Raw genomic sequence first — 12,879 nt, 5'->3', positions numbered from 1 at the left:
AACTTTTGGGGAGATTGTTCTAATTATTTTTAATATTTGGCTTTTAATTAAATAGAAAAAAAGTAAAACAAACATGTATATTCTAAGATGTTATATTCTGTGAAGAATTATTTACATTAGACTTTGAGACAGGGTTTAATGCTTTTGGCTGTTGCTATTCTTTTGTTGGACATACAGTGGTACCTCAAGATACGAACCCCTCGTCTTACGAACAACTCAAGATACGAACCCGGGGTTCAGAAAAAATTTGCCTCTTCTTACGAACTTTTTTCGTGATACGAACGCCAAACCCGAACTTCCGGGTTTGGCGTTCGGAGGCTGCTGGGAAGCCCCCCAGCCCGGCTGTCACCTTTTAAAACAGCCACGCGGCTTTCCAGCAGCCTCCGAACGATAAAACCCGGAAGTTCGGGTTTGGCGTTCGTATCATGAAAAAAGTTCGTAAGAAGAGGCAAATTTTTTCTGAACCGTTCAGAGGCTGCTGGGAAGCCGCGCGGCTGTTTTAAAAGGTGACAGCCGGGTGGCGGGGCTTTCCAGCAGCCTCCGAACGCCAAACGCAGAAGTTTGGGTTTGGCGTTCGGCTTCGGGAGACGGCTGGGAAGCCGCACGGCTGTTTTGAAAGGTCACAGCCGGGCTGGGGGGCTTCCCAGCAACCCCCCCAGCCCGGCTGTGACCTTTTAAAACAGCCGCGCGGCTTCCCAGCCGTCTCCCGAAGCCAAACACCAAACCCAAACTTCCGCATTTGGCGTTCGGAGGCTGCTGGAAAGCCCCCCAGCCCGGCTGTCACCTTTTAAAACAGCCGCGCGGCTTTCCAGCAGCCTCCGAACGCCAAACGCGGAAGTTTGGGTTTGGCGTTCGGCTTCGGGAGACAGCTGGGAAGCCGCGCGGCTGTTTTAAAAGGTCACAGCCGGGCGGCAGCATTTTTTTTGCGGGGGTTTTTTTTGGTTGCACGGATTAATTGACTTTACATTGTTTCCTATGGGAAACAATGTTTCGTCTTACGAACCTTTCGTCTTACGAACCTCCCCCTGGAACCAATTAGGTTCGTAAGACGAGGTATGACTGTACTAGTAATATTAGGAAACTACTACATAGCAGAAGTGGATTCTCTATGTCCATTTATTGCTATAAGTCTAGTGAGACTAGTCCTTCAACATTGGAAAAATAAATTTATGGCCCAATTATTCTGTAAATTGAAGACTTGATATTACTTGTGAATTATGAATGAGTTGCTTACAGGCACAAATTGTATTTATGGATATTGCAATGAAGTATGAACAACTTTTATTGAAACTATTGCATAAAACTTTATAAACATATGTGTCCTTTATACCCAATCACCACTTCCAGAATTCTTTCCCATTGTGTGCATTGTAAGGCAGCTACTTATTCATCAGAAAGGGTCTCTTCAACATTGATAGCGCCAATGTTGAAAAGACCCTTCAATGTTAAGCGTCTATAAAAGTAAATCTTAATGTCTATAAAAATAAATGTCCCCCGGGTTGTTGTTCTTAAACAGGCTTTATACTTACCCAAGGCTTCTTTTGTGTTAACAGTAGGAGAAGGCTGCACTTTATTTGGGGTTGCTTGTATTGTGCTTGACGCATTTGGAGTCATATGACGTTGATCCAAAAAGCCTGACATATTTCTGTTATCTGGTACCAAAACTGCAATATGAGAATGTGACAGAAGCACAAGAGGTTTAAATTTATAGGAACTCCTACAGATTATTATTATTATTATTCCTAATGCACATTTGATACAATAACAATGGAAGAAAGAGTATTAAAAAATTTCTTTGAATTTTAGCTTGATATGCCCCCCTTTTAAAAAAAGATAGCTCCCAAAATTGATGACATATTTAAGTTATACAGACAGTCCTCACCATAATGGTGACAAAGATTTCCATTATAATTCAACATGCTTCACCTTTAAAACCCTGCGTGCCATATGTCTGAGTTTTTAATCTTTCTTTCCCACTAAGTTAGATAGGGTGGGTGGACCTTAAGCCCCTTCCTTTAAATACGATGACCTTGAAGACAATGCCTTTTCTGTAACTGTCTCAGCTCTTTAGAATAGGCTCTCACCTGAGATTTATGGGGTCCCTACCAATGAAGGGCTGCCCGACACCACTACTACCAGTGTTAAATCAGAGGCTGGAGGCCGATGAAGAGGATAACAGCTCTTTATTTAATAATCAGGAACATCTAAAGTGACCAGCTCGCAGGCAGGTAGCGACTTAAAAAACAAGCGGCCAAAACCGCACCTTATATACTTTGTTACTAGCGCTAGGATTGGTGACAATGTTTCAAGACTTTGCGCCAGAGCTTCCATTGGCTGCGCCCGGAGGCTCCTTATTGGTTGCGCCTCGGCTTCCCATTGGTTGCGCTAGCGGGCTTCTTATTGGTCGCCCTGATCCAATCAGTGATCACCTTTATTCTAACAACTTGCAAACATAACACCCAGTATGCTCCCAGATGCCGCCAGAGGCGGGTGCATGCATGGGTGGCGGATGGGTACACGTTAGTGCGAGATTCGGCGTCTGCACATGTGCCGGAAGCTAAATCTTGCACAAGGATGCTCATGTGAGATGTTGGAGAATTTTGCCAATTCTTTGCTTCTGCGCATGCACGAAAGCAAAAATATTGGCGAAAATCACCAAAATCTCGCTCACACACGTGTCTTCACACAAGATTTCGCTTCTGGTGCATGGACGGAAGCAGAATCTCACATGGGGGCACGTTAGGGACACACAGCTCTGTGTACATCCTGATTTTTCCAACTGGGACTGCACACTAGTCCGTCCATGGAGCAGACCACTACTGGTCCCTACCCTTTTAGCTTTCCCGACCTGACTCTTCTCCTTCTAGTATTGGGTTAGAATGGGGGCTGATTCAGGAGACTAATAGAATTATTGGTCTGGGGCCTTGTTTACATTGGTTGCTTTAAATTACAGTGGTACCTCTACTTAAGAATGCCTCTACTTTTCTAGATAAGAACCGAGTGTTCAAGATTTTTTTGCCTCTACTTAAGAACCATTTTCTACTTAAGAACCCGAGCCCAGAAAAATGTCCCAGGAAATTTGAGAGCAGCACAAAGGCCCGGCCAGTTTCCTGCCATTTCCCATGGGTTTCTCTCTCTGGCGCAGTGGATGGGAGGTAGCCTCACGCTGGGTGTATGGGAGGCATGTGCTCCTCCTCGCCACCTCAGAGTCCCTCTTTTTTTTTAAAACCTTAAAGTTTTGGGGGGTTTTGATTTCCCTCACCTTCTTCCTTCAGCAGCGACTGTCCTCCTCCTCTTCCTCCTCCTCCTCCCACCCAAATTCTGAGCTTTTATTTCTTTCCTAATGGGTTTGCACGCATTATTTGCTTTTACATTGATTCTTAAGAACCTGGTGACGGAATGAATTAAGTTCTTAAGTAGAGGTACCACTGTACTTCAAATATGAGATATGATATATGTTTCTTAAATAAAGAAACAGTGAAATAGCCTGCCTCCTGGAATCTTTGATGTGCATCCCAGAGAAAGATTGGGGAGGGTGGTTGTTTTTTTGCTTGGGATGTTATGAAGATTTCTGCTTTGGCCAGATTTGGACTGTCCATTCTGTGAGATTCCTTCTGGCCCCATGACACTGAGCTTCAAAGATCTTGACCATTTTTAGATCTCAGACTACAGGCTGCAAAAAAAACCACCCTAATGCAGAAGTAATTATACCTTGTACAATCTCCTTAAGTGTGGATTAGAACAAACAGAATATTACGAAAGCAAGAAAATATATTACCATCTCTCCTTTCCATGGAATGTTGCTCTTTCCGATTTGGAGGATCTACGTGCCTGCTCAGAAAAATCATCACATAAATTTTCCCATATTAATCTGCTTCTAATATTACAAAAATAAAATTGTACTGAAATATCTCTAATGAATTGTACTGAGAGAGAGAGAGAGAGGGAGGGAGGGAGGGAGAGAGAGAGAGAGAGAGAGAGAGAGAGAGAGAGAGAGAGAGAAAGCTTTTAAAATGTGCCATGGTTGTCCACAAATAAGATCACCCCTTAATCAGGTTGATTATTGCTAAAACTAATTCTGATAAATTAAGATCTTAGTAATACAAATGTTGGAGACCACCAGTTCATTCCTCTCCCAGCTCATTAAGATATGGTTATCTAACTATTCCCACTGCAGCACTGCAAATATTAAATTTATGGTTTAACCAGAGTTTGTTGAACAAGTTATGGTGATCTGGCTCACCAGTAACCAAGGTAATTTATAACCTTGGTTACTGGTGAGCCAGATCACCATAACTTGTGGTGGTAAATCTAACCAAAATAGTTAGATTTGTATATGCAAAAATTGATCAAACGATATGAATTGTTCATATGATATATAATCCAATCAATACATCAACCATGAGATGTAACAAATTTAATTCCCATCTATCCACAGAGCATTCATTTTTGGATTTAAAAAATAAGCAACCGAACCTGAGAAACCTAACTTTTACTTACATCTCTCCATCATGGCAATTATGGAAGATACTTTGAGATGGTTGGGCAGGATCATTATTGCTGACTTGAAGTCTATGCAGACTATTCACACATTCTTCCAAATCAGGGTGAGTTTCAAACACAGCTTTCTCACTTAGAGCTGTCACCGGAGGATCAAACACTGACTGTTGTCCAAGAATTTCATCGGTATTGGCCACATTGCTCATTACTATCAAAGAAGTTGAAGACCCCTCAATCTCCTTGAAAGCAGATCTTCGTGGATGATTTCCAATAGGCTGGGACGTTAAAGCATCTCCTGATAAACTTTGATGTTCTGCTCTCAAGTTCGGAGCACTCTGAGTTGCAGAAGTCGCTATCCGTTCTGGCCAACACTGTGCTGTTGTCATTTGTACACACTGATCACCCTTGTTAAATTAAGAACAAAATAAAAAAATTGTATGCTTGTATTTTTAAGTGACTTCTTGACATTTGCATACTTAATCATTTACTGATTCCCATGCTCTAATCCAGGTGCCCCAACCTTTTTGATTCTGTGGACCAGCGGCAACAGAGGAAATTGTTTCGCAATGGCAACCAAAATTCCTCACATACACAAATGAAGTTTTGTGTGCTCACCTGTCTCTTCAGCAGTTCCACAGCCCAGAGGTTGGGGAACCCTACTCTAATGTACTCATGGGGCAATTTTGCCAACTTATCTGCAACACTTTATTTTTTAGAAACGCTAACCATACTTACATGCATGATATACTTTATCATTATTTTACAAGTTACTTGCTCTGTTGTACTATTACTCATAGAAACATAGAAACATAGAAGTCTGACGGCAGAAAAAGACCTCATGGTCCATCTAGTCTGCCCTTATACTATTTTCTGTATTTTATCTTAGGATGGATATATGTTTACTCCAGCTAATTCTAGTTTCATAATAAACAGATTTGTAGGCCAAAAGATCAAGAAAAGTTGCATTGAAATTGAAACAGATTGAAAAAGGTTTTACTAATTCAAATGTGAATCCCTTCCTATATTGAAGGCATAAACTGGAAAAATGTTCCATTATGTGCCAGTGCCTGGAGGCTGTTGGGGCCTGGATGGGTGTCAACAGACTCAAACTCAACCCTGACAAGACGGAGTGGCTGTGGGTTTTGCCTCCCAAGGACAATCCCATCTGTCCGTCCATTACCCTGGGGGGTGGGGTGTAATTATTGACCCCCTTGGAGAGGGTCCACAACCTGGGCGTCCTCTTCGATCCACAGCTAACATTGGAACATCATCTTTCGGCTGGGGTGAGAAGGGCGTTTGCACAGGCTCGCTTGGTGCACCAGTTGCGGCCCTATTTGGACAGGGAGTCACTGCTCACAGTCGCTCATGCCCTCATCACCTCCAAGTTCGATTACTGCAACGCTCTCTACATGGGGCTACCTTTGACAAATGTTCGGAAACTCCAGATTGTGCAGAATGCGGCCGCAAGAGCTATCATGGGGCTACCTAGATTTGCCCACGTCTCTCCAACACTCCGTGGCCTGCATTGGCTGTCGATTAGTTTCCAGTCACAATTCAAAGTGTTGTTAATGATCTATAAAGCCCTACATGGCATAGGACCAGAATACCTCTGGAACCGTCTTCTGCCACAGGAATCCCAGCGACCAATAAGGTCCCACAGAGTTGGCCTTCTCCAGGTCCCATCGACTAAACAATGTCGTCTAGCGGGCCCTAGGGGAAGAGCCTTCTTTGTGGCGGCCCCGGCCCTCTGGAATCAATTCCCCCAGAGATTAGAACTTCCCCCACCCTCCTTGTCTTTCGTAAATTGCTTAAGACCCACCTATATCACCAGGCATGGGGGAATTGAGATCCTCCCCCAGGCTTATATATTTTATGTATGGTATGCTTGTGTTGTATGGTTTTAATGATGGGTTTTAGATGTTTTTTAAATATTAGATTTGTTATATTGTTACTATTGTTGTTGTGAGCCGCCCGAGTCTGCAGAGAGGGGCAGCATACAAATCTAATAAATTATTATTATTATTATCATTATTATTATTATCATCATCATCATCATTATTATTATTATTATTATAAAAATAATAAATAACTTTTTTGGCCCACATAATTAAGAAGGATTCTATTTAAACAGTAACCCCTACTGATATTTATTGAATTAAAACAACAGCCAAATTTCACTCACAAAAAGAACTATTCGATAAAGAAAATCCAAGATTCTAGACAGTTAGAATAGCTAGCTTCTTGAGAAGCTAGAATTATTCAGTAAAAGAGATTTTTATCCAGAGGAACTACTGTAGTTGCCTATGTTCATTAAATGGCAGGAAGAATTTACTTTGTACAGGTAAAGTACATACTGTATATAGATTTGGAGTTAGATAGTTCTAGAAGAGTTTTTTAAAATGTTTAAGTCCTTTACAGTTAAAATGCTGCTTATGAATGGACATTATGAAGTAGACATTCTTGATCATTCTTCATAGGGGGATAAAGGTAGATACTAAGGCAGTGAAGGTGAACCTTTTTTTCCTCGGGTGCCGAAAGAGCATGAATGTGCACTATGGCATATGTGCGAGTGCCCATGCCTTAATTCAATGCCCGGGGAGGAGGAAAATAGCTTCCCCCAACTCCCATGTGCCGCGAGACATGGTCAGGTGTGCCGCGAAGCTCAGAGAGAAAGAAAGCAAGAGAGAGAAAGCAAGAGAGAAAGAAAGCAAGAGAGAGAGAGAGAGAAAGAAAGAAAGAGAGAGAAAGAGCAAGCGAGAGAGAAAGAGAACAAGAGAGAGAAAGAAAGCAAGAGAGAGAGAGAAAACAAGAGAAAGAGAGAGAGAGAGCAAGAGAGAAAGAAAGCAAGAGAGAGAGAGAAAGAGGGAGGGAAGGAGAGAGAGAGAAAGACATAGAGGGAGGTAGGAGGGAGAGAGAAAGAGAGCAAAAAAGAGGAAGGAAGGAAGGAAGAGAAAGGGATGGAAAGAGAAAGAAAGAGGAAGGAAGGGAGAGAAAGAGGGAGGGAGAAAGAAATAGAGTGAAGGGGAGGGAGAGAGAGAATTTTTTGTCCAAACTTTTTTTAGCTCCCCCCCCCCCCCGCTCAATGTGCCCCAGGGTTTCGTAAATGTAAAAAATGTGCCGCGGCTCAAAAAAGGTTGAAAATCACTGCTCTAGAGGATGGAAATGGCCTGTTTCCCAACTTCTGCTGGGCCCAGTAGGCTTGTGTTTCGCCCTCCCCAGGTTCCAAAGGCTTCCCTGGAGCCGGAGGAGAGTAGATGCCCTCCCCCGGAGGCTCTCTGGAAGCCAAAAACGCCCTCTATGAATGCCAAAAATCAGCTGGCTGGCACACACATGCACATTGGAGCTGAGCTAGGGCAACAGCTCATGTGTCAGCAGATATGGCTCCGCGTGCCACCTGTGGCACCTGTGACATAGGTTCGCCATCACTGTACTAGGACAAGGGATTTTTTCAATCAAAGTATTCCAGGAGCAATATGTCCAGATGTTGCTGGACAGCATCTCCTAGAAGCTGTAGCCCTTATGGCCAATGATGAGAAGTTCTGAGAACTGCAATTCAACCTACAGTTCCTATTTATGGATGATAAGAACCGTAGCTCAAAACTGGGAAGCACCAACTGGACAATACGGATTTATACCACCCACCCACACATATTCATATTAATAAATCACATTGCAAACATACCCTTGTTGAGCTTAGCAAAGACTGGTGAGCAATTGGCTGTAACACATCTTTCTTGCATGGAGTTGATGATTGGGAGAGCTGGTCCAATCTCTGCTGCAGTTTCTGTAGCTCAAGGAGGTCCCTTTCTTTCTTTTTCATTAACTCATTGTCTTCATTCTCTGAAAGTATCAAGACCCATACATTAACTATACAGTGATCCCCCGAGTTTCGCGCTCTCGATCATTGCTAATCGCTATATCGCGATTTTTCCACCCGGAAGTAAAAACACCATCTGCGCATGCACGCCCCTTTTATCTATGGCCACGCATGCGTAGATGGTGGAGTTTGCGTTCCCCGGGCAGATCAGTTGCTGGGCGGCTTCCCTGGGTCTTCCCCCTCTTGCTGGCGGGAGGGCGAGCGGCGGGCATCAGCGAGGAGCCGGGGTTTCCCCTTTGCGTGGGCGGCCAGTAAGACCCCAGCGCCGCTTCCCAGCTGAGTCCCGAAGCCAAACGCGGAAGTTCGCCTTTGCCGTCTGGCTTCAGGACTCAGCTGCTGCAAGCGAGCAGCCGGGCGGGCGGGCGAACGGGCAAGCGGCAAGCGATCTTGGGGTTTCCCCGTTGCCTCGGCAACGGGGAAACCCCATCTTCGGCTCCTCGCTGCTGCCGCGCTGCGGAGCAGATCAGCTGTTGGGCGGCTGAAGGGGTCTTCCCCGCTGCCCACACGCAAACTCCACCATCTGTGCATGTGCGGCCATGGAAAACAGGACGCGCATGCGCAGATGGTGTTTTTACTTCCGTGCCGCTACATCGCGAGTTTACGATTATCGCGCGGGGTCTTGGAACGGAACCCTCGCGATAATCGGGGGATCACTGTATTGTTAAAATAATTCTCCCCCTCTCCTCTAACATCAAAGGCAAATGCATTTTTAGTAACTCTGACCCTTACTACCCCAACGTGGCAGGAAAATAAAACAGAATGTCAAATAACACTTGTTACAGATATCCTGAAATCTATCAGTCTATTAATTTTACATCCATCCAGCCACCCATTCATCCGTCTGCAGCAACATTGGGTAAAGCAATAAAAATAGGCTTTAGGAATCACAGTATACATGGCCAATGCCTTCAACATAATAAATCTACACGACACTGCATTTAGAGCAGAAATCCCGATTATTATGTTTCTGTAACAGCACAGAACATTATGTATCGGGTGTCGGCAACTGCATTGGCTGCCAATTGGTTTCCGGACGCAATTCAAAGTGGTGGTTATGACCTATAAAGCCCTACATGGCATCGGGCCAGAATACCTATGGGACCGCCTCCTGCCGCGTGAATCCCAGCAACCGGGTAGGTCCCACACAGTTGGCCTTCTCCAGGTCCCATCGACTAGACAATATCGGTTGGCAGGGCCTAGGGGACGAACCTTCTCTGTAGGGTCCCTGGCCCTCTGGAATCAACTTCCCCTGAAGATTCGTTCTGCCCCCACCCTCCTTGCCTTCCGCAAGAGTCTCAAGACTCACTTATGTCGCCAGGCTTGGAGCCATTAGATTCTTGCGATGAGTGGATTGAGAGAAACTGATTGAATGGGAATGACTGGTTTTTTATGGTTTTTAGTTTTAGATTTTATATTTAATTAATTGGACCCAAAATGTTATGCATTATGTTTTTATTATATGTTGTGAGCCGCTCCGAGTCCTTGGAGAGGGACAGCATAAAAGTCCAATTAATAAATTAAATAAATAAGTAAATAAATCCACAGCTCCAGAACCGCATATGGCTCTTTGGGTCCTTGATCCATCACTATTATTATTATTTTTTTATTATTTATTAGATTTGTATGCCGCCTCTCTCCGTAGACTCCGGGCGTCTCACAACAGTGATAAAAACAATACATAATGACAAATCTAATCATTAGAATCTAAAATAACAATAGTACATTTAAAAAGTCTAAAAAGCAAGGAACCCCAATATAAAAAACATGCATACAGTCATATCATGCACAAAACTACATAGGCAGGGGGAGATGTCTCAGTTCCCCCACGCTTGACGACAGAGGTGGGTTTTAAGGAGTTTACGAAAGGCAAGGAGGGTGGGGCAGTTCTAATCTCTGGGGGAGCTGATTCCAGAGGGTTGGAGCCACCACAGAGAAGGCTCTTCCCCTGGGTCCTGCCAGATGACATTGTTTAGTCCAGTGTTTCCCAACCTTTTTTGAGCCGCGGCACATTATTCATATTTTCAAAATCCTGGGGAACACTGAAAGGGAGGGGCGGGGGGGGGGGCGGGCTAAAGAAAAGTTTGGACAAAAAAACCCTCTCTCTTCCTCCCTTTCGCTCTATTTCTCCCTCTTTCTCTCTTTTCCTTCCTTCCCTCCTTTCTCTCTCTCCATCCCTCTTTCTTTCTTTCTTCCTCTTTTTTTTGCTCTCTTTCTCTCTCCCTCCTTCCCTTCCTCTATGTCTTTCTCTCTCCCTTGCTCTCTCTCTCTCTCTGTCTCTCTTGCTATCTCTTTCTTGCTTTTTTCTCTCTCTCTTGCTCTCTCTCTCTCTTTCACTGTCTTGCTATATGTCTCTTTCTTTCTCTTTGCCTCTCTTGCTATCTCTTTCTTTCTCTCTCTGTCTCTCTTGCTATGTCTCTCTTTCTTTCTCTTTCTCTCTCTCTCTGTGCCTCTCTTGCTAAGTCTCTCTTTTTCTCTTGCTATGTCTCTCTTTCTTTTTCTCTCTCTCTGCCTCTCTTGCTATGTCTCTTTCTCTCTCTCTTTCTCTATCTCTCTTTCTCTGCCTCTCTTTCTTGCTCTGTCTCTCTTTCTCTGCCTCTCTTGCTATGTCTCTCTTTCTCTCTCTCTCTGCCTCTCTTATATGTCTCTCTTTCTTTCTCTCTCTCTCTCAGCTGACTGCAAGCGGGAGCCCTGACGGCGGCAGCTGGACATGCTGCTGGACACCGTATATGCCAGGCCCGCAGCGCCAGCATGTACGACGTCCAGCAGCACATCCAACCGCCACCGTCAGGGCTCCCGCTTGCAGTCAGCTGAGAGAGAGAGAGAGAGAGAGCGCTCCCTCTCGCCGCCGCCATCTCCCTGCGACTGCCTGTGACCGCTGCGGGCCCCCCCCCGCTCCCATCGCCAGTGCCCTCCCGCTGGGCCACAAAGGACACTTGCCGTCGACGCCAGAGAAGCTCCAGCTGGGCGGGGCGCTGCCGCTACTTCCGTCCTGGGGTTCCCGCTCGCAGCTGTCAACCGGCTCCTGCTCGATGCCGCGGTTTTCGGCGCTCTCCTGCTGGGCCCCAAAGAAGGAAGGCGGGAAAAAGGCGTGAAGAATGGAGCTCTCCTTCTTCCTGCCTTCCTTCTTTGGGGCCCAGCAGGAGAGCGCCGAAAACCGCGGCATCGAGCAGGAGCCGGGGGACAGCTGCGAGCGGGAGCCCCAGGACGGAAGTACCGGCAGCGCCCTGCCCAGCTGGAGCTTGGCGGCACACCTTGCCATGTCTCGCGGCACACTAGTGTGCCGCGGCACACCGGTTGGGAAACGCTGGTTTAGTCGACGGGACCCGGAGAAGACCAACTCTGTGGGACCTAACTGGTCGCTGGGATTTGTGCGGCAAAAGGCAGTCCCAGAGATATTCTGGTCCGGGCTGTAAGTTAAGGACCACCTATGCAGCACTGACTGAAATCTGATTTCCACAAAACTCATTTAAATCCTATTGTCAGGCCGAAAGCCATCTTGTGGAGTTAGAGGCTTTGGCCTGCCACAGTAGCAAAGTATTAGGGGAATTGGGACGGGTAGTTGAATGAGAGGGAAAGTTACTAGCCACAACAAAATTCTTTGTTAGAATCCAAGGTCATCTTTTGTTCTGCATCAGCTGAAGAAAAGAGGAAGCCAGTGGAATCCCTGCACTCGGACTGGTCCTCATGATGAACTTGTGGGTGTGGGGATGTAGGATGAACCTTAACTTGAGTGGAGGACTGGAAAGAAGCTGGTATCGGAATGGCAATAGCGTGACCAACATGGCTCTGATAATAAATCGAACCTCATGTGAGAGAATTGGACTGGAATCTGATTTATTTCTCAGATGCTATTTGGGGTGTTGACACCTACCTTGGCTTAGCACACGTGGAAGCATTGTCCCCCGTTTTGAATTCATGAAACTGAGTTAAACTGTAGTAATTACCCAATTCCTTTTGTCTTTTCAAATATTCGGCCTTCTTCAAATATGCTTTGGCTCTCACTTCTTCAAAGCACAGCTCAGAACCTTCACAAACAAGAAGAGCCTTGTCATACATCACATTCTGCTCAAGGGCAGCATGACTCGATTGCACTGGCACAACTTCCGACTTGGAAATGGTGGTGATGTACTTGGGTTTCTCCCTGGGGAGAAAAAGGAATTTAGGCCCCTTTGTAGCAGAACCTGAAGCAACACAGCAAGCAATTATTTATTTTATTTTATTTATTTATTAGATTTGTATGCCGCCCCTCCCCGAGGACTCGGAGCGGCTTCCAACAAGCCATACAGTTTACAAATCCAATATTTAAAAACAAAACGCATTAACAAACCCTTATTAAAAACAATCACACAACTCAACAAGCCATGCATAAAACGGGACAGCCGGGAGAATCAATTTCCTCATGCCTGGCGACATAGGTGGGTTTTTAAGAGTTTGCTTAAGCACATGCAATGTTCTATCCCAGTGATGGCAAACCTATGGCATGGGTGCCACAGGTGGCACGT

At 45.2% G+C, this 12,879-nt stretch overlaps 1 protein-coding gene across 1 annotated transcript in view; it reads right to left on the bottom strand.

Moving 5' to 3' along the window:
- Positions 1-12,879, bottom strand: part of BUB1 (BUB1 mitotic checkpoint serine/threonine kinase) — a 62,897-nt gene that overhangs the window by 26,416 nt on the left and 23,602 nt on the right. The window contains exons 8-12 of the mRNA XM_070734647.1: positions 12,322-12,518; positions 8,183-8,340; positions 4,501-4,904; positions 3,779-3,831; positions 1,530-1,664 (exon numbers count right to left, since the gene is read on the bottom strand). Of these exons, the coding sequence (XP_070590748.1) occupies positions 1,530-1,664; positions 3,779-3,831; positions 4,501-4,904; positions 8,183-8,340; positions 12,322-12,518 (947 nt within the window). The remainder of the gene's footprint in view (positions 1-1,529; positions 1,665-3,778; positions 3,832-4,500; positions 4,905-8,182; positions 8,341-12,321; positions 12,519-12,879) is intronic.

Source organism: Erythrolamprus reginae, chromosome 1, assembly GCF_031021105.1.
Source record: "Erythrolamprus reginae isolate rEryReg1 chromosome 1, rEryReg1.hap1, whole genome shotgun sequence".
Taxonomy (NCBI): domain Eukaryota; kingdom Metazoa; phylum Chordata; class Lepidosauria; order Squamata; family Dipsadidae; genus Erythrolamprus; species Erythrolamprus reginae.
Note: the sequence above shows the minus strand (reverse complement) of the source record. Positions and strands in the feature narration are given on the sequence as shown.